The 20400-nt window shown below is 47.1% G+C and overlaps 5 protein-coding genes across 7 annotated transcripts in view; 2 read left to right on the forward strand and 3 right to left on the reverse strand.

Moving 5' to 3' along the window:
• Positions 1-348: 348 nt before the first annotated feature.
• LOC6587954 (cell division cycle protein 16 homolog) lies at positions 349-3358 on the forward strand. The gene is made up of 6 exons (XM_026989901.1): positions 349-552; positions 615-1122; positions 1186-1468; positions 1533-1790; positions 1849-2494; positions 2548-3358. Exons 1-6 carry the CDS (start codon positions 457-459, stop codon positions 2911-2913), a joined length of 2157 nt encoding a protein of 718 aa, XP_026845702.1. The 5' UTR covers positions 349-456; the 3' UTR covers positions 2914-3358.
• Positions 3359-3913: 555 nt separating this feature from the next.
• Positions 3914-5804, forward strand: LOC6587699 (astacin). Its single transcript, XM_002014066.2, has 2 exons — positions 3914-5344; positions 5406-5804. The coding sequence occupies exons 1-2, from the start codon at positions 4523-4525 to the stop codon at positions 5670-5672; spliced, it is 1089 nt and encodes a 362-aa protein (XP_002014102.1). The 5' UTR covers positions 3914-4522; the 3' UTR covers positions 5673-5804.
• A 511-nt stretch (positions 5805-6315) lies between these two features.
• Positions 6316-8195, reverse strand: LOC6588034. The gene has a single exon (XM_002014067.2). It carries the CDS (start codon positions 8027-8029, stop codon positions 6377-6379), a length of 1653 nt encoding a protein of 550 aa, XP_002014103.2. The 5' UTR covers positions 8030-8195; the 3' UTR covers positions 6316-6376.
• Positions 8196-8878: 683 nt separating this feature from the next.
• On the reverse strand, positions 8879-10819 carry LOC6587982 (glutamate dehydrogenase, mitochondrial). Its single transcript, XM_002014068.2, has 4 exons — positions 10417-10819; positions 9767-10359; positions 9297-9704; positions 8879-9236 (listed from the first exon to the last, which is right to left on the reverse strand). The coding sequence occupies exons 1-4, from the start codon at positions 10808-10810 to the stop codon at positions 9012-9014; spliced, it is 1620 nt and encodes a 539-aa protein (XP_002014104.2). The 5' UTR covers positions 10811-10819; the 3' UTR covers positions 8879-9011.
• Positions 10820-11851: 1032 nt separating this feature from the next.
• Positions 11852-20400, reverse strand: part of LOC6588216 (ETS-like protein pointed) — a 70130-nt gene continuing 61581 nt past the window's right edge. For 2 of the 3 annotated variants that reach the window (XM_026993971.1, XM_026993976.1), the window contains 3 exons: positions 12453-13426; positions 12228-12385; positions 11852-12157 (listed from right to left, as the gene is read on the reverse strand). In XM_026993971.1, the coding sequence (XP_026849772.1) occupies positions 12094-12157; positions 12228-12385; positions 12453-13426 (1196 nt within the window). In that variant the 3' untranslated portion in view covers positions 11852-12093. Of the gene's footprint in view, positions 12158-12227; positions 12386-12452; positions 13427-15793; positions 16735-20400 lie in introns of those variants that run through there. The other variant, XM_026993978.1, reaches the window with a different exon arrangement.

Raw genomic sequence — 20400 nt, forward strand, 5'->3', positions numbered from 1 at the left:
GGCCGGTGGTATGGAAATTCGTATACATTTCCTTTCATTTATACTAAAATTCGGTTTTACAAACATTTTTGTAAGCATTAATAATGAATTTTTCTTATTGAATACCTATTCATGCATGATCTGTTGTCTGTATAAATATCTCGATCCCGAATCTTATTCTTGGTCTTGTTAAGATCATAAAAATCAAAATTTCGCTGAGTTAGCCTTAAAACACAGGCTGACTAGTTTCTACGGATTTTGGAGAATCGGATGACAAACATTTCCTGAATTCTATAATACTCTTTTTCCCAGGGTATATTTATATGGTTGGGTTGCGATAAAAAGGTATATGAAATGTTTTTCTGACAGTCTGGTTCGATTGCAACAGCTGCTCGAACAGCGCTGCCAGATCAATCAAAGCATAACAATCAGCAATTTAATTTCGCCGGAAAAAGCAATCACTTTAGAGTGAACAAAATGCCTGGGGAAAGAGAAACTAGCACCGCGGACACGACCAACGACCACATTGACCTGTCCATCTACCGCCGGCTGGTCAAGCAGTTCATAGAGATGGTAAATACGCGCCGCACAGACGCCGGCCAGGAAAAATGTACTCTTTCCTATTTCCTTTGCAGCGTCGCTATGCTACCGCCTTGTTTTGGGCCGAAAAGGTGGCCGTGCTGAGCGGCCAGGAGCCTCGCGATGTCTACTACCAGGCGCAGTGCATGTATCTGCTGGGGGAGTTCCACCGGGCAGCCCACACCATTCGCCACCACAAGCTGGAGAAGACCTCCCTGCCGTGCTTCAACTTGCTGCTGGAGAGCCTCTACGCAGCCAAGGACTACAACGAGGCCGATGCCATGATCCAGACGGTGGAGGTGGACATAATGACCACCTCGGTCAACCAGCCCGTGGATCCCGGCAGTGGCTGCTACATCGAGAGCAACAGCGTCTTTGGGGGCGAGGAGAACAGCCGTAACGAGCTGCTGGCCTCCATCTACCTGGTGAAGGGAAAGGTCTACGAGGCGCTGGATAACCGCGGCACAGCCATGGATTTCTATGTGCAGGCCTTGCACAAATCCATCTACTGCTTTGAGGCACTGGAGGCTCTGGTGCAGCATGAAATGTTGATGGCCTGGGAGGGTAAGTACTAGCAGATATCCCACTGAGGGCAGTATATGGAATTTTGTTCCTTCTTCCTTCCAGAGTTCGAACTGATGCACCACTTGCCGTTGTCCCAGCAATCCAGCGAAGCGGATGCGAAATTCATCCTCAAATTGTACGAATCGCGTCTCAAAAAGTACTACGAATTGATTTCTGCACGGAATGGCGAGGAGATCTCGCCCATTCTCAATCCTGATGTGCTCAAGTTCATAAAGGAGTTCACGGCACGCGTGCAGCAGACCTGCTCCTCAGAAATACAGATGCCGAAGGCTAGCGCCTTGAAGGTGCCCTTGACTCCGAGCCAATTCGTGTCGCCAGCACAAAAGTGAGTGCCGGCATCTACTCCTCAGCTTTACAGCACCCCTTAACATTTATACTCCCCCTTTTAGAGTCCTGGAAGACCTGAAGGCTCCTTCGTTCTCCCTTCAGACGAGCCTCTCGCGCGCCTCTTCCCTCATTGATGCCACACATCGTTCCATTTTCGATGCCTCCAGTCGCCGTCGATCGCGCGACCATGATGCGGACACATTGGTGCCTCTTGGCGAATGCCTCACTCGCGTGCAGCGCAGCACAGATCTGATGGCCGCCGAGGCAGAAAAATGCTTCTACGACTGTGACTACAAGCAATGCGTGAAGATCTTGAATAAGTGAGAGCCTAGAGATCACCCCTTGCACAAATCTAAATCCGATAATGTATCCTCTTAGCCTCCTGAAGATCGATCCTTTCCACAACAACGCTCTGACCATACAAATTGCCTGCCTGGTGGAGAATGGGGACTTTAATCGCCTCTTCTATGTAGCCCACAAGCTGGTGGATCGCTATCCGGACAAGGCTATCTCCTGGTACGCCGTGGGCTGCTATTACGACATGATAGGCAAGAGCGATCCAGCGCGTCGCTATTTGTCAAAGGCCACCGCTCTGGATCGCCTGTATGGACCGGCGTGGCTGGCTTACGGCCACTCCTTTGCCAACGAGAACGAGCACGAGCAGGCGATGGCCGCCTACTTCAAGGCCACCCAACTGATGCGCGGCTGCCACCTTCCGCTCCTCTACATCGGCGTGGAGTGTGGCCTCACCAAGAATCTCGAGCTGGCCGAAAAGTTCTTCATGCAGGCCATGAACATTGCCCCACTGGATGTGTATGTGCTGCACGAGCTGGGTCTGATCAAATACGAGTACGAGTATGGGGGCGCCGCCACCATCTTCCAGTGCACCGTGGACATTGTGAAGCAGCGGGCAAAGGCCAAAAACGAGGAGATATCCGCCCGCTGGGAGCCGCTTTTCATCAATTTGGGGCACTCTTTGCGCAAGATCCACAAGTACGAGGATGCCCTGTACAACTTTCAATATGTGAGTGCTCGAAGCGGGACTTATTCCATTTCTCATCTGTGATCTTTTTGCAGGCCCTCCTGCTGAAGCCGCAGAGTGCCACCACATACACTTCCATTGGCTTCATCCACGCTCTTTTGGGCGATCTGGACTCGGCTATTGAGTCCTTCCACAAGAGTCTATCCATCAACCGCGACTGCATTGTCACCTCCACCATTCTGAAGTCCTGCATCGAGGATCTGATGGACGATGCAACCACCATCGATGAGATATGCAGCGCCGCTCTGCGCGACGTGGCCAAGAACATTACGGCCAACAGTAGGCGGGTCCTCAATTCGGATAAATTCAATGGCATGAAGCTGAAGTTCGACGAGGAGGAGGAGTTTGCCAACTCCAATTCCGACTCCAATATGGTCGTTGAAATGAGCTTCGATACCTAATTCTCAAACCCAATGCCATCCCAACCCATCCATTGTTACATCGATCGTTTGCTGGTGCGTTTCTGCGTGTGTTCCATGCACTTGAACTTAATTTCTTGCCTACGGCACACACAGATGTTCGTTCTTCTACGATCTTTTAATGAGGCAGTGGCAGGGGCAGAGGCTTGGGATTTCTCCAGTTAGTGATGTTTTTCCCCCGCATTTCCATTTGAAGTCGCCGACGCCGCCGTCATGCGTTGTGCCAACATTTGTGAATACCATTTTTAGTCGTTTAGTATTTAAGAGTGCGAATAAGTCTCATTTCAAAACATACTCGTCTTAGTGCCCATTACGTGGGGTCTCCACTTATTATTCTGTAATTATACATTATAATTCTAACTAAATTTTGTTAAAAGGGAAACGTCGTTTTATGTAAGATAAATTGTGGTAATTTAAGAAGTGAACGGAAGCCACTATATTGATGGATTTGCGATAAGTTTGGTTATTGAAAAACCGAGAGAACTTCCATCGTGCATGTCCATAAATCGAATAACGGAACGAAACTATAATTCACTAATGGATTCATGCATCAAAGAACTCTCATTTTGAGTGTTCTATGATTTTCAATAGAAAAAGTGAAAAAAACCTCATTTATTAAGGGTTTATGTATCATAAAAACGAAAGTACTTTCATCTAAATGGTTTGCGCAATCGTTATCCAAACTAAAAAAAACGGAAAAACTACCATCTTGTGGGTTCAAAAAGTGAAAATATTCCCAATCTTGGAAATCCCAATCTTTGTAAGTTAAAGAATTGGACAACATTTCTATCTTGAAACTTCCTCTATAGATTTTCGATCCAAAAACAACACTGACTTTCATTTTAAGGATCCTCCAATAGCTTTGTCGATTCGAAAAGTGCCATACTGCCATATTCAGATTTTATATCCATGAACTGAGAGTACTTCCATCTTAAACTGTTTTTACCAGACCTCAACGTACTATCTTCTTGCGTCTTCCTCAACTTCAATGCCATTCGACTTGTACTCGAGCGCGTGTTAGAACTTCCTTGAACATGAATTATTTAAGAGCTCCCTATTATAATGTTCCACTCTAAATCACAGGCAAAATATTCCAGAATAGTATCATCCATAAAGCTAAGAGGTCGCCGGGCTGTAAGATAATGCTCTTATCGGTTATCGTTTGGGGGCGGCGCAAAATCACGAATTAAATGTCGTTAAACTTAACTTTTGGATATGCAAACAAACTACTGATACACTTTATGGCAATAGCTGGAGGAGAACAGCACCGAACAGAACAGAACGGAGGAACCACAGGCCCAAATATTTGCAGAGCCATATAGCCATAAAGCGTGTGACAAAACCAGAGACGATGACGATTGCGACTGGGAGTACCGGTACGACGACTACGAGACCCGCGAAGGTCTGTGGGGAAAACATGTTTATGCATATGAAAGCCGCCGGCCGCCGCGTCCGATAAAGAGTTGGGGGCCCGCGAGATTATGCTGGCCATCGGGGGATATATAAGCCCGATCCCGACCAGAACTCAACCACAGTCCAACGAGGCATTCCAATCAGCAAACACAAGCAACCAATACAACCAATCGAAACCATGAATAGAGTGATTCTCCTAGTGGCTTTGGGTTTGGCCATCTGCCATGCAGTGCCGTTGGCAGTGTCCTACGACGATGACGACGACACGGAGGTGGTGGAGCTGCCGGGAAATGGAATTGAGGAGGCGCCACCCGTCCTGGGCAAGGACATCATCGATCTGGCGCCCCTGGGCGCATCGCTGTTCGGAAAACCAGACCAGGAGCTGACGGCCGTCCTCGTGGGCAACTTCAGTGCGGACTCCGATCAGGTGAATCCTGAGGAGCTAGGCAGCTACCTGGAGGGCGACATGCTCGTGCCCCAGACAGACCTGATCATGAAAAATGGCTTGCCAACCCAGTCCTCCCGCTGGCCCCAGGGCGTGGTTCCCTACGAGATCCGCGGCGCATTCAATGCCCGCGACAGGGCCACCATCGAGAATGCCATCGCTGAGTACCATCGCCGCACCTGCATCCGCTTCGTGCAGCGCAGCTCCCAGCGCGACTACATCTCCATCGTGAGCGGCAACTCCGGCTGCTGGTCCTCCGTCGGACGCGTTGGCGGCAAGCAGGAGGTGAATCTCCAGAGTCCCGGATGCCTCAGCCGCCCCGGAACGGCCATGCACGAGCTGATGCACGCCTTGGGATTCCTGCACGAGCAGAACCGCATGGAACGCGACGGCTACGTGGCCATCCAGTACGGTAACGTGCAGTCCTCGGCGATGAACAACTTCGAGAAGGCCGCCCGCACCGAGGCTTTTGGAGTGCCCTACGACTATGGCAGTGTGATGCACTACTCGAAGAACGCCTTCTCCATCAACGGACAGCCCACCATTGTACCGATGGTAGGTGCTCGAAGATACGCTTATTGCTTCTGACTGATATCCATTATCCTTCTTTCCACAGCAATCCAATGGGGCTGACCAAATGGGCCAGCGTAATGGCTTCTCCGACCTGGACATTCAGAAGCTCAATCGCATGTACGACTGTGGATCGGTGGGTGCTAGTCCCTCCTTCCCAGCCTCGCCTATCACGGCTCCTGGTGCTGTTCCCGCACCTGCTCCCGCTGCTGGCAGCGGAAATCCCATTGTGGACAGCTTCCTCGGCGGCCTCATCAGCGGCTTGGGTCTGGGAGAGGAGGAGGACCAGAAGCAGGAGTCCACCCAGAAGTAGGAATGATCCAATCTCCAATGAACCAAAAGAATCTACTAGATATAACGAATCACCAACGCTCGAAACTATTTAAAGCATCCCCCACATACCAAAAAGCATCTATGAATCTATCAATCTTTACCTGATATTTACCTTTACCTTAAAATAATTTAATAAAATGTTAACAAGAATTGAAGAAACTATTGCAAATTTTAATAGGATAGCAGCTGAAGTTTCTGGCTTCGAATTGATGGATCGTTAAAAGATACTTACTCTAAATGGTTTTGGAATGAGTAGAGAATAGATTTTACATCGATTTATGTCATAGTCGTATATAAAAGAACACGAATGAAAGTAGGAATCAAAGTTGGGGCTTCAGAGAGTTTCATATGCTTATAGTAGAGATCTTTGTCGTCTCCAATGAAACGTTTTTCTATTAAAAAACGACTGTAAATAGTGCTCTAGTATTGAAGATTGAGGATTCTCTGAGGAGTCCATGAATCTTTTACCCTTCGTGAAACGAAGCTGCAGAGCCATGTATCGTGATCCTTGATATCGTGATAGTATAATTGTTTAATGATCTCCAAGGAGGTTAGCTGTGCTCTTCAAGGATCGGAGACCCACAAATCGATCCAAACTGAAACCAATGAAATTATAGCCCCAATAATGTTGCCAATGCTCGTATTATATTTAAAACCAAACAGATACGAAGAGGAACTGATAATCTACATATTCCTCTTGGCGGCCAGGAGGCGTGAGCGTGGCAGACGGCACTGGCTGATACTGTGCAGGCGGTACTGCATCTCCGGCTGGGTGACCTTCTCGTAGAGTTTCTTCTTGGCCTCGGTGACGGTGTGGATGAGGACGCCGTCGCCGCCGTCGTCCATGTTGAAGGCCTCGCCCTCGGCGCACTCCGGACACTGCTGGGTGAGCACTATGTCGTTGAGATCGGTGGGCAGCTCGCAGATCTTCTCGATCTGCTTCACCACATAGTCGAAACGGCCCTCGTCCTGGCGCTCCATCACGTAGACGCTGGCGGTGAGCTCCTGGACGCGCATCTCGAGCAGCTTGCAGAAGCGACTGAAGTTGACCAGATTGACGTGGGTGTGGTCGCCGAGGAGGAGGGCCAGCGGTGACGCATCGATGGAGCACATCTCGCAGACGGTCTCGAGACCCTGGAGCAGGTTCTCCAGTCGGGCATCGTTGCTCTCGCGGGCCTTGTGCAGCTGCATGTTGGATTCCTGTTTGCGGCTGACCTGCATCTCGAGGGAGGAGATCTGATCAAGCTGATCCTGCAGGCTGCTGGAGTTTTCCCGCTTGAGGGCGATAATGTCCTCGAAGAGGCGGTTCACAGAGTTGTTCAGCAGCGTGATGTGGTAGGACATCTCGTTGGCGTAGTTGAAGAACGAGTAGTAGAGGCTCTCCTGCTGCTGGAACTTCTGGATCACCTCCTCCACGTTATTGGAGTCCGTGTAGTCGAGGATCTTCTGCAGCACCGAGTTGTACAGATTGATCTTCTTGTTGTGCAGCCGCCGGAACTCGTCCCGTCGGCGGTACTCCTTTGGCTGGAGGTCCGCCAGCTCTCGTGGCTTGGCCTTGCACTCCAGGAAGGCCGAGTTGTCCCCATCGGCGGCCACCCGCCGCATGATGCCCTGCATCTCGACGCGTCGCACCTCCCGTTCCTTGGCCTCCCGCTTGGCGATGTTGTCGATCTTCTCGTAGACATCGATGCACCCATCGAACGTGTTCAGTGCGTACTCGATGAGATCTATCAGATACTTCTTGTCGCTGTTCAGTTTCTGGACCATCTTCGTGTAGGAATCGTTGAAGAACGTGCGGTGGTTGAGGATGCGGATGAGCTGCTCCCTTAGCTCGGCATTGGCCGCCGTGAAGCCGCACTCCTGGCGCACCCCCACCTCCAGGGAGTTCTCCAAAATGGTCATCTTCTTGCGCACGCGCCCCACATGAGCCTGGTGCTGATTGTCGGGGACCGTGATGCGGTTCAGGTTGTAGATCTGCTTGCTGACGCGACTTATCTCGCGCTCCATATTCGTGATGGAGGTCTTGAGTGTGCTCAGGTCCTGCGCGAGGTTCTCCTGGCAGTCCACATGGCAGCGGATGAGCTCCAAGTACCGCTGGTTGTTCTTCTGGTGCGTTGTCCCGCTGGCCACCCAGATCTGGGCCCTCAGATCGTTCTTCTCGTCCTCCAGCTGATCGATGGCATTCTCATAGCTCGCCTCGATGATCGTCTCCTTACGCGACTTCAACTTTCCCGAGAGGATCTTCTTGTACTCGCGCTGTCGCTTCCCCAGCTCCTTGTGCTTCGTCAGGTAGCCCTCCAGGAACTCCGTCTTGTTGAACGGCTGTATGTCGTCCATTTTGTGGTTGAACCTCTAGAATTTCTTTAACTCAAAACCCAAAAAAAAATAATAACTATCGAATAAATAATCTCTTATCGATCTGAAGTGTGATAGCGAACAAGGTTTTTTCAGTTTTGTGGGTGGGTTGTGCGCCCTTGTGAATGCTAGGAATTTCCGTATACTTTTGATCAATACCAAATTGTTAACTGATTATGTGAGAGTGACTTATAATTCTAGAGGTACTATTTAAACGAAACCCAAAAGGGGATAAGTAAAGTAGACATTTGTCAGTTTCGAATGGAGCCTCATGGATATACTCTTATGTACGATATAATGCAGCAGGGCTCTTGTTTGAATCCACATTATAATGGTCTCATTCTTAAGCTTTTACGATGCTTTAAAAATGTGGATAAAATATTACAAAATTCATTAAATGTCCAAGATAAGAAATATAATATTTGTGGTAATAACAGTATTAAAATAAAGTAAAGTAAAGTATTGTCTTCCGCATTCCTTATGCCAAAAGGTATTTTCTTTTCCAAGTACAGTGGAGGGCTTTCTATATGTTGTTTACATCTGAAACTTCTATATTTCTTATAAGACATCACATGCTTAGTTTTGCCTTAGTTTTCATTCATTCCTCTAGTCTAAGAATAAAAGTTTAAGGTACAAAAACCTCAAGATTAAAGCTTCGTAAGTTGTAGCTCCCGAATACCTATTTTTAGTGGGAGAAAGTGGCTTCTTTTGGGGGTTTATGTACTTCATTCCATAAAGGGACTGTTCTCTAAGCTAGGGGCCAGCTCTAAGAACAATTTCGACTCCTAATCACTTGAAATTATCCTTTTTTGTATCAATCAAATCTCTAGATTGTTCAGATAACTAACTGTATGCTATTGTATATTTAAATAAATCGCCTTCTTAGGCAGAAACATTTTGTATAAAGATATTTTAAAATTTTGGACATTAATTGCAATGCTATATAATCAGGATCATATGGGGACTACTGTTGGGAAATGCCGGAGCTCTCGACGGCATTGAAGATCTTGAAGACGGAATATATGTAGGCGGCTTTGCGCAGATCGTTGCACGTCTCGAATTTGTTGGCGGTGGTCTTGATACCAGCGGCGGCGGACTCCATAACGGTCTGAAGAGCGGCATCCACGATCTCGGCCTCCTTGGTGCAGTCGCGTATGCGTATGAGACGTTCGTTGGGCTCAATCTCGGGCTACGGATTGGGAAAAGTAAGGAATTAGAGAGAATGCACATCTGCCTCTGATGCACTTACAAATTCAGAACCGGGACAGCGATTGAGCGACTCATTGATGGAGTTGATCACCTCGTGGATCAACTGGGAAGTGGTCTTGGAGTTCATCTTGCCGTAGGAGACGTGGTTGATGTTCTTGAGATACTCGAAGTACGAGACGGTGACGCCGCCTGCATTGCAGTACAGATCGGGCACCAGAAGGACGCCCTTGTCGATGAGGATCTTCTCGCCGGCGGGAGTGGTGGGTCCATTGGCTCCCTCAAGGATCAGTTTGGCCTTGACCTTGGCGGCATTCTCGCTGGTTATGACTTTCTGAGTGGCACAGGGCATCAGGATATCGCATTCGGCTTCCAAGAGATCTTCCTTGGACTCTTGCGCCTTGGAGTAGCCCTTGATTGTTTTCTTTTCCGCCTTGTAGGCTATCAAATCCTGCACAAAAGGACCATGAGAACCATGAGAACCATGCTTCAGATTCCGATCTATAGACTTACATTAATGTCGATGCCATCTTTGTTAAAGAGCTGGGTATCAACCTCCTTTACACCAATAAGCTTGGCCCCTGCCTCATGAACAAATTTGGCGGCAAAGGAGCCCACATTGCCGAAGCCTTGGACAATGACCTTCTTGTCCTTCCAGCCCGTCTTCCACTTGAGCATGTCCATCCAATCCTTGTCCTGCAAGAACAGATCCCCGGCCTTCCACACTCCTCGTCCGGTGGCCGAGTTGCGTCCATTGATGCCGCCAATGTGCACCGGCTTGCCCGTACAAATGGCCGCTGCATTGATGTCCTTGTAGCCAAAGGTCTTCATGTACTGGTCCACCATCCAGCTCATCTCGCGTCCGCTAGTGTTCACGTCCGGGGCGGGCACATCGATGCCCGGTCCGATCATGTTACGCTTGAGCAGCTCCATCGTGTAGCGACGCGTGATGGTCTGCAGCTCCGACACGCTGTACTTCTTGGGATCGATGCGAACGCCGCCCTTGGAGCCGCCATAGGGCAGGTTAACGCAGGCGCACTTGAAGGTCATGATGGCGGCCAAGGCCTTCACCTCATTCTCGTCCACATCCATGGCAAAGCGAATGCCTATGAGAAAGCAGATGAGATACCGTATCTCCGGGGATACAGATCTTCAAAACTTACCTCCCTTGAGTGGGAGACGATTGCGTATATGATGGGCCCGATATCCCGTGATTATCTCGTAGGCACCATTTCCCTTGATGATCGGAAAGCTCACCTCCACGGAGGTGGTGACGCTGCCAATCAGATTGAGGATCGCTGAGACGCGTGCCTGTCGCGCCTCGGGCTTCATGTGTGAGTGCTTGCCCATTTCCTTCACCAGCTCCGACTCCATGGCCTGGGCCGCCTGATGGTAGTAGTACAGGACCATGGACGAGAACTCTGGATCCTTGTCGGTGGCCACCTTCTTCAGATGCTCGGGCATCTTGTGCTCGTACCTGTGGCCTTGTATCTGCGACTGCGACTTTGTTTGTTGCGGTCGCTGCTTAAACAGCGTCATTGTTAAATTGCGTAGCATTTTGCCTGATTTAAACAAATATTTTTTTCTTCAATTATGAATGGAAATTTTGGAATAGAAATGACGTACTGAAATAACGGAATAACAGAGACAAAGATACGACTCAGCAATATATTCATGGATAACTATGTTTGAATGATTTTTATGATTTTTCTTGCTTTTATTTAATGTTTGTGTTTATCGTATTTTAGTTCTTTAATATTACGATGTATATAAATACAATATTTTAGAATTGCTCTACATATATATGCGCATATGCTATATATCTGTATTATATATAGTATATGTGTGCTTACGTTTAATACGTGGCTAAGCATCTAAGAGCTACGACTTAAGTATGGCCTAACCTAAGGGATGCTATATCCTACATATGTATATAGAAGAGTTCTTTAGTTAAATGGATCAACTTTGCTTTTGTTTAAAACTTTTGGGATCGCACGGAAGCACGCACAAGATACAGATACAGGGATACAGACGGGAGAGCTTATGTAGTTATCATATAAATACTAGGGGGGCTGTTCGGGGGTTCCTATACTTCCTATACATCATCTTTCTTCTTACAATATTTACACCTTGAAGATTGAATGATTCTGAAATGTTGCTTGTGGGTTAAGAAAATGATTATTTCAACAGAGAATATGTTGCGCTCTAATATCACTTTTTGGGGGACACATTGCTTTTTTTATATATTGTTTATGGCCTCTAAATCAATCGTCGCATTCGCATTCGCATTCGCATTGCACACACATACACACACACGCACACACACAGAATTTTCTTCAAATTTTAACTGGTTTTCCATTCTTTTTTCTTGATGCTACAGGAGGATTTGGTGGGGGGACTACGAAATTCCTTAAATCTTAGTCTTATGCAAGTACGAATATTTTAAATTAATTTCAAATTAATTCAAAAGTCTAATTTTTACACAATAATTACAATTAACAAATTGATGGTTGGAAAGGGTTCTGTTTTCGGGGCGGGAACACTTTAATCTCGTTGCAAGATCGCAGTTCTTGGGGGGGGGGGGGGGGGGGGGGGGGGGCTGGCTGGGTGTGGTGGGTGGTACTGCTTGCTGCTTAAAAGCTAACATCACGCTGATTTAAACAATATATTTCTCTGTTTTTTGTTGAGTACAATCCGTGGCTGCTGCTGCCGCTGCCGCTGCTGCTGCGGGAAGCAGCTCTGACTCTCAATCCTCTTCGACGGCTGCTCCAACTGCCGCTGTGGCTGCGGCTGCTGCTGCTGCAATTCATCGTTTAGGCAGCTTCCGTGCTGCTCTCCTGCTAGTCCACATCCTTCTTCTCAATCTTTAGATCGTACTTGGCCACCAGCTCCTCAGGGGTGTGGCTGTAAATCCAAAGATACATTCATTAGCTACCGTTTTGGAGAGGGTTCCAAAAGAGTATGGGAGACCTACCCAACTAGATTCTGGAGATCGCAGACAAAGCGGTAGACATAGCGCTTGCCAGCCGTCTTGTGGATGATGTTCTTGTCGTAGTAGTACCTCAGGCCGCGACTCAGCTTCTCGTAGTTCATCTTGGGCTTATTCTTGCGTATGCCCCAGCGACGTGCCACCTAAAAAGACAGACACAATGGGGATTAGTGACTAGGCCCATCCATGGATATCCTTCCAAGGACTTACCTCATCTGGATCTGTTAGCTTAAACTCCCAGCCGTCGCCGGTCCACGAGATGAAGCTCTGGCACGTCTTGTCCAGCAGCAGTTCGAGCAGAAACTGCCACAGCTGGATGGGTCCGGAGCCCGTGAAGCACGGCACTCCGCCCTGCGTCGTGTAGCCACCGAGCAGCGACTTGTCCAGCCCCAGGGTGCTCATGTATGCCGCCGGATGTGGGTGCGTGTGTGCCCCCCACTGATCCATGGCCGTCGGTTGGGCGCCCATCGACTGGAAGGGCTGGGCATCGTAGGGCGTGAACTCTGGCGGATAGTCGTGGTAGCGTCCCCGTCCGTACGAGTTGTAAAAGTCCGGACTTCCATCCATGCCGTAGCCATTGCTGTTGCCGCTGCTGTTGTTGCCACTGCCGTTGCCTCCGCTCGAGGCCTGGCTCTGGTGCTCCTGCGCCGAGATGGTGCTGTGGTAATCGCTGTCATCCCCCGCCGCTCCGCCCCCATTGGAGGCTGTGCCTCCTCCCCCGCTGCTGCTGCCACTGCCTGCTCCTCCGCTGTAGGCGGCGGCAAGATGCGGTGGCAGGCCATAGCTACTGAGATCGGTGGGATCGTTCTGGCTGCCATTCGGCCCTGACGCATAGGAGCCGCCACTGCCGCCACCGCTTCCGTTTTGCGTTCCGGGCTCCTCTTTCACCTGATGCTGGTGGTATATGGCGGAAATGGCGGCCAATTGGTAGTTGATGTTGTTGTTGTTGTTGTTGTTGTTGTTATTGTTATTGTTGTTGCTTGGATTCGTATTGTTGCTGTTGTTGTTGTTGCTGGTGTTGTTACTGTCGCTGGAGCTCTGCTGTTGCACAGCAGGTGGCAGCATCGAATTGTTGCTGCTGTTGCCACTGCTGTTGTTCGTGTTCGTGTTGTGATTCTGCTGCTGCTGTTGCTGCTGCGGGGGCGGGCTGTTGTTGGGTCGTTCATGTGTATTGCTGCCGTAGCCTGGAGAGCATACGAGAAAAGAAACGAGATACAATTGGATTAGTTATAGAGATATAGACTGGAGAAGGATAAAGTGGCAGATACAAGTAGATCTATAATTACTAATGAAAGGACGTATTTATAGATACATTATACAAACCCATCTTAAGACTGCATTTCAATGTTAAGATACATTTGTTCAGATATTCCTTAGCAATAGAAAGTGAAAATCAGCGGAGAATCATGGAGAATGAAAGAAACCAAATATCTCATCGTAGAAAAGGTTTCCCCATTCCATCAAATACCTCCCTTTCATTCAATGGAGAAGAAAATCTTCAAGAGAATTTCCATCTACCACACACTCTCCTAAATGGGGCGTCTTTTCCCATTTCGAAAGCGTGTGTGTGTGGGAAGGGGAAGCGTTTGAAAGAGTTCGAAAACCAATCAAAAATCACAGCGTACACTCATACCAATCGTTGATTTAGATACAGATACACATAAACATCTCATAGATACACACATAGATACACACGAGGGGGCACCATCCACATTACCATCCCCCTGGATCTAATGGTCTGTAAGAGTGTGTGTGCAACGCCACATTAATTGCGAATGCAAAGGAAATTTCACACATTTCGAGACTGAGGCCGAGACGAGAGCACGCGGCTCGCAAGTATCTGTGAAATACGAAAACCTGTTGGCATACACAGATACAAACACATGCGCAGCTGTACGCTCACTCGATTGCTACCTCTCCCTCTCTCTCTCTCACACTATCTGGCGTTCCGAAGAAGCAATGAAAAAGCTTTCAAAGCGTTGTTTCCCATTCGCTCGGCGACGCTACTGCGCAGACACAAAGATACACTAGGCAGCCAGCCCCACTGGTTGGCTGGTGGCGGTCAAAGAGTTGTGTGGCAGCAGTAGCAGCAGCTGCGCCTTTTTAGGTGCCGCCTCTTCTCGTACACGCTGGCGATAGAGGAGAGAGCAGGCATCACATCATTAGAGCATCATCATCAGAGATACAGAGATACTGCTCGTACAATTTGTATCTGTATCTCCGCGTAGGCATCTAATGATTCTTCTAATGATGCCTCCGTATTCGCTTCAATTTACGTTGTATTTCTGTTGCATCTGTAATGTATCTTTATTGTAAATTTTAACAGTATCTTTGGTTCTTCGATTTGCATATGTATCCATGTTGCATCTTCTGTAGCCAGCATCTTTTTTTAATCTTTGTTAAATCTCTAATGTATCTCAAAGAGATACAAGATCTTACATCTTTGATGTATCTTTTCATTTGTATCTGAATTTTTAATATCTCTTTTAACGTACTTTATTTTGAGTGTCATTTTGCCTTGTGTCTCTACTGTGTATCTGTTGTATTTTTCTCGTATCTATCTTGTATCAATCATATTTTTTCAGTATCTTTTTTAAATTTGATGAATTTTTGCTGTATCTTTTGCTAAATTATGGCATCTTTATACTTGTATCTATGTACCTAGGTTTTTTTTTAGCACTTCTGTACTTTTGTTGGAATCTTTGCTGAATCTTCTGCACATTTTATGTTTTTTATATATAGTGTATATGTAGAAGATGTATCTTTGGTTACCAATTTCGTATTAGACCTAATAATTGTATGTTGTATTTGCTGTATCTTTGTTATTACTATATTGCAATTTTAAGGTTTATGTTGTATCTTTGAAATCTTTGATTTATCTGTTATATTTTTAAAGTATTTTTGTACAATCGGATGAAACTTTGCCCCATATTTAATACTGTATCTAAAGCATCTGCTTGCCATGCTTTTCCTGTATCTTTGTCGTATCTACTGTAATTTGATTGAATCTTTGATATATATTTATTTATATTTAAGGTATATTTAAATAGTATTTCATACAGATGTGTACCTTGATCGAATCCTTATTGTATTACACTCGTATCTTTTGATTTGTATCTATTATAAGAATGTTGAACCTTTCAAGTATCTTGTTATCCCCCACGCACAGCAAACAGCAAACAGCAAAGAAGCCATCTAATTGCCACAAGAAGTGCGTCCCCACAAGAAGTGTTGGCCACTTATCACCAGGTCAATCTGTTCTGTTCTGCTCCCCCATTCAACAAACAACAGTCTTCCCATCCAGCCATCCAGCCATCCAACCATCTACTTATTGCCACCCCTTGTGGCATGGCTCGAGAGAGAGAGAGAGACAGCGTCAACTTGTTGCGTGTCAAACACTTAAAAACGAATTACAAACGAATTTAATTATGCCACACCGCATCGCAACGCATCGCCACGTATCTTTCAGATGCTTTTCACACCCCAACAATTTGTAATTAAAAAGTTTTCGAGGATTGTTCCGTTTTTGATGTTGGTAAATATTTGCTGACCTGTGCTGAAGAAGTTGACATCCGAATCCGTGTAGTAGGCATTCCCCCCGACTCCCACTCCCACTCCCACTCCCACTCCACCGGAGTCGTTACCAAAGGGCGCCATATCGTTGAAGTATCCCAGGCCCAAGGAGGCAGCCGTGGAGCTGCTTAGAGCCCCCACTAGATTGCTGGTGTTGCTGCTATTGGTGCTGCTGCCGCTGCCGCTGCCGCTGCCACTGCTGTTGGGCAAAAATCCCTGCGACGAGGTGTTGCTGGAGGAGGAGGCACTCGAACTGGAGCCGGAGGAGGTGGTCGTCGTGCTGCCCGTACTCCCGCCAGAGAGACGATGGTGCGGATGCTGTTGTGGCTGCTGCTGCTGCTGGGTGGGTGATCCATACTGCTGTGGCAGGTGCGGCTGCTGTTGCTGCTGTGGTAAATGTTGCTGCTGCTGCTGCTGCTGCTGTTGCAGGCTCTGATGATGTTGCAGATGCATCGATTGCTGGGTATGATGGTGCGGATGGTGATGATGATGATGATGCTGTCCCAAATGGTAGCTGGGATAATTCTCATAGCTCTGCAGGACCATGTTGTTGTAGTTGTTGTAATGTTGCTGTTGCTGCTGCTGTTGCTGGAGGAGATGATGGCTGTGCTGGTGCTGATGCTGAAGGAGATCCGACTCCTTGTCACTGTCCAAGGCGTTGGCGGCACTGCTGATTATGGTGGCATTCACTAAAAACGCAGAGGGCGGCATCTCTTTGCTGCTTCGTTCACAAATTGATCGGTTCTCGAAAACGGAAACTCCTCCTCGCTAATCAGAAAGCGAGGCGTCATTGACGATGGTCCAGAATAACTGTGTGTGGAATCTGCGGGATCTGTTTTGTGGCTCTTCTAAATGCTGCTGGTGGTACTTGCACTCGTATTAAAATTGATTTCTTCTTTCTCTCTTTTGGAATATTTTAATTTTTGCACTGTCACATATAGAATTTTTCGGTTTTCGGTGGTTTTTGTATGTGGTTTATTATTGTTTGTTTTTATGCGGGCTGGCCTCTAATCAATTGGAGTGCCGCCTGTGCCCCTCTGATAAGTATTAACTATTCCGTGGGGGGGGGGGACTTTTAACAAGGGACAACTCTACTTGTGACTTATGTGGGCGTGTGACACTTGAAGAGATTTTAATCACAAAGATTGAGGATCGATTCTCAGCGCCTCATTTCCTGTTTCACACTTGTGTTCTGAAATGCCATGGGAAATTTCTCTCCCACGTTTCACCGTCGGCTACAGATACATATATTTTTATATATCGTACAAATCCAATTGTGGTTTATTTTTTGCAATTTAATGGCAATTAATTGTGGGCCCTCTGGACTCTTTCCGTTTCACTCTGCCACTAGCACTGGCACTGGCACTGGCACTGGCACTGGCACCGTTGATAAATTAATGCGCATATCACACAACACTCTTATTCTCTCTGTCAGGCACTATATATATTTTTTATTACTATATACATTATATTGTTTTCATTGCAGTTTGGCTTTTATCTGGCATTTCAATTCTCAAGTTTTCTTTAAAACACTTATCGCGCGCGGAGCGTATGAGCAATCCAGGGCTGCCACTAAACGGATCTCAAAAGAATGCTGCTATGCGAGCACGAGCGCGAGATACAAGATACATTCCACCTTCGACGGCGTTCGAAAGAGAAGTGAAGTTGCCCTGAAGTTGCTGGCTCGTTTCGTTTCGTTCGTGTCTCGTCGTTCATATCTGCGCTCGTTCGGGTTCCCGTTCGGGTCTCTCCGGCTGCTTGCGTGTGTGGGAGAGGGAGGGTACGTACTACGAACGAATGTGCCAATGGCAAATAATAATCATCATCGGATGGTGGGATGGAGGGAGGGAGGGAGGGAGGGAGTAGGGAGAATACTTTCACAGGGTGTTTCTCACACTCTCTCGTTGCCGCTCCCCTTTCTCCTCTGCTCCCCGCTCATAATCAGTGGGTAGTGTGCCTAGTGTGTGTGTGCTCTTTAGTGAGTGACTACTGCTGCGCATTTTAAATGATATTTTTGTTCGGGAAAGATTCAACTTGTTGATTTCTCCCCTCTCTCGGCTCTTTCTCCTCTGAGGAGAGAACTGTAGTACAGTTCCCTCGAAATTGGCTTTTTTCGATCATTAACAAACGCCAACACAGCACAGCACACAAAATGGCCATCAAAGACTGTATCTTCGGCCCACTTCGGTCCGCCGCTGAGATATCCAATGATGATGATCGAGTGGGCAGCTCTGCTGATGGCCAACAGAAAATGTATCTCACAGATACAGAGAGTCCCACAGCCAGAGTGGGATTGGCTACTGCCCCTCCTCGCTCACATACGATGAGATCATGCCAAAACAAAAAAACAATGAAAAAACCCAACAAAAATTAAAAAATTAGTTAACTATTTCAAGCCCCCGAGCCGTACGTGTCTTCAGGTATTGAGATACATGTGAGCATGTATGGGTTTATATAATATTTCTAACCAAAAATAAAATTAAAAAATGGTGGCCCGCTCTGGAAACGTGTTTTGGGGCATTTTTTCGACATTGGAGCTGTTGCTGCTGCCAACCAATGACAATTTCGATTCGGTCGAAACGAATGCGAAACGTGGAGCCCGAAATGGCACGTTCCCCCAGCCAGACCCACAGCCGGACCCCAGAACAAGGCTTAGCCATGGGTTAGAGAACAGATAAGCGCGCAACCTCAAAGATACAAAAAGAATAGCTGGTGGCTCTTATCAGCAGGGTTGGGGGGCCAATCAATCGCTTATTGATTCCATGGCTATCATACCTGTGGCTGGATTCCAATTGCATTGGCAGCACCATCAGCAGCAGTAGCAGCAATTGCAACGAGGGCTCAAGTGCCTTGCCATTTTCCTGGAAAAGTCTTGTGGACAGACGGCTGATAAAGCACAAACACACAAAAAATAAAACCAGAAAGAACGGAATTCATGGCCTGAGACATTGAATACCCTACAGAGAGCCAATATGTAGTCGTAAAATTACGATAAAAATCGATTTACAATCGTTAAAACTACATCTTCTTAGTTTTCGATTATTCCAAAGGCATAATTCCGGGGGAATTCCGATCATATTACCAGAGATTGGAAAGACTTTCGGTTGGAAATACCCTGGTAAAAATACTCACCCTTTACACCCTTTACAAAGTCATAATTTTTGCCAATTTAACGGCCCACACATAATAGTTATCGAAAAAGGAAGTTCTTCCCCCAAAAAAAGAAACATCTGTTGACCATGTTTGGGATTTCGGCCACAAAAGGATCGCTGAAGTTGGGCTTCTTCTTGGCTTGGACTTTTTTTTTGGGGCACTTAAGAATTCTGGCAGCACACGCCACAAACAAAATAATAATCGCATGATGTAAAATAAATTTTAAAAAATATTTTTTCTTTGATTTTTTGGCTGCGCGTAAAGTGGAAAGAGCGTCGTGGAACAATAGAGAGAAGAAGTACAAGCGGAAATACAAAAAAACAAAAAAAACAACAAAAAAATAAGCGAGGAGAACAGGCAATGACAGCAGCTGGGGGGAGCCACCAAAGAGCTGAAGCGAGATAGATGATGCGCCTCGCTTACGACCATTTCCGGTTGAAGCACGTGCGCATGCGCACACTCGTAGGGCAAAGGAGAGATGGGAGAGGAGAGAGGAGGTAAACCCATTGAACCCCTGCCAGTGGCAGTGCCCCTCCTCCAGGGTACTCCCCTAACCTTCCTAACCCGATGAAAAGCCACCACCACCAAAAACCAAGAGAAAACCAATCACAATCTCATAAAACCGGCGACACTTCCACCCAAATAAAAAAAAAAGAGAAGAACAGAACAGAGAGAGGATCGGATCCTACTTGCCCAAAACGCACACGTTCAAAGAGGCAGAGGTACCAGACCAAGGGTTAACATAATAATTATCATTCCATTGAATGAATACCAAATGAGTGTAAAGATGAGTGCCAGAGTGTGGTGTGTGCCAAAAAAGGGTATACTTTCAGTTGAATTTCAATTAAAACTTGTTCCAACAAAAGGATTACACACATTTAATGCAATCAGAGCTGGAGAGCAGAGCAGACCAGAACGGAGAGGGAGTTACAGGAAGCGCCTACAGAGAGGAGGAACAATGACAAAGGAGGCTGGTAAGACAGGGGCTATAAGGAATATGGAAGGCATAAGGAATGGTTCCTTAAGCTGCCCAAACAGCTGGCTGCCGCCGACACTCGAGAGCCCTCGGCGGCCATTCAATTGATATCAAATTAATGACGGAATGGTATGAAAGGTTGAAGAAATTGTATGGATATAGGATCTCTTAAAGGATCTGTTACGCGGTGTGTATCTTCCTCTCTATCTAGCTCTGTGCACGTGTGCAAAATGCACTCCACACTCCACTGGATCTTTTTCTCTCTCTTTCCCTCTCTCTCTCTCTCTCTCTTTTGGTATATGTAAGCACTTCCGCTCACACGCACACACACACACACACACACATGTCGCGCCATCTCGCTCTGCCTAATGTAAATCGGATGTCAGTGCATTGCGCGTGAGGCATATCAATTATAGGAGAAGGAGAAAGAGAGCTAGCCAGCGAGCGCCACAAGAG

Source organism: Drosophila persimilis, unplaced genomic scaffold (genome assembly GCF_003286085.1).
Source record: "Drosophila persimilis strain 14011-0111.01,24,50 unplaced genomic scaffold, DperRS2 tig00000000-arrow-pilon, whole genome shotgun sequence".
Taxonomy (NCBI): Eukaryota; Metazoa; Arthropoda; class Insecta; order Diptera; family Drosophilidae; genus Drosophila; species Drosophila persimilis.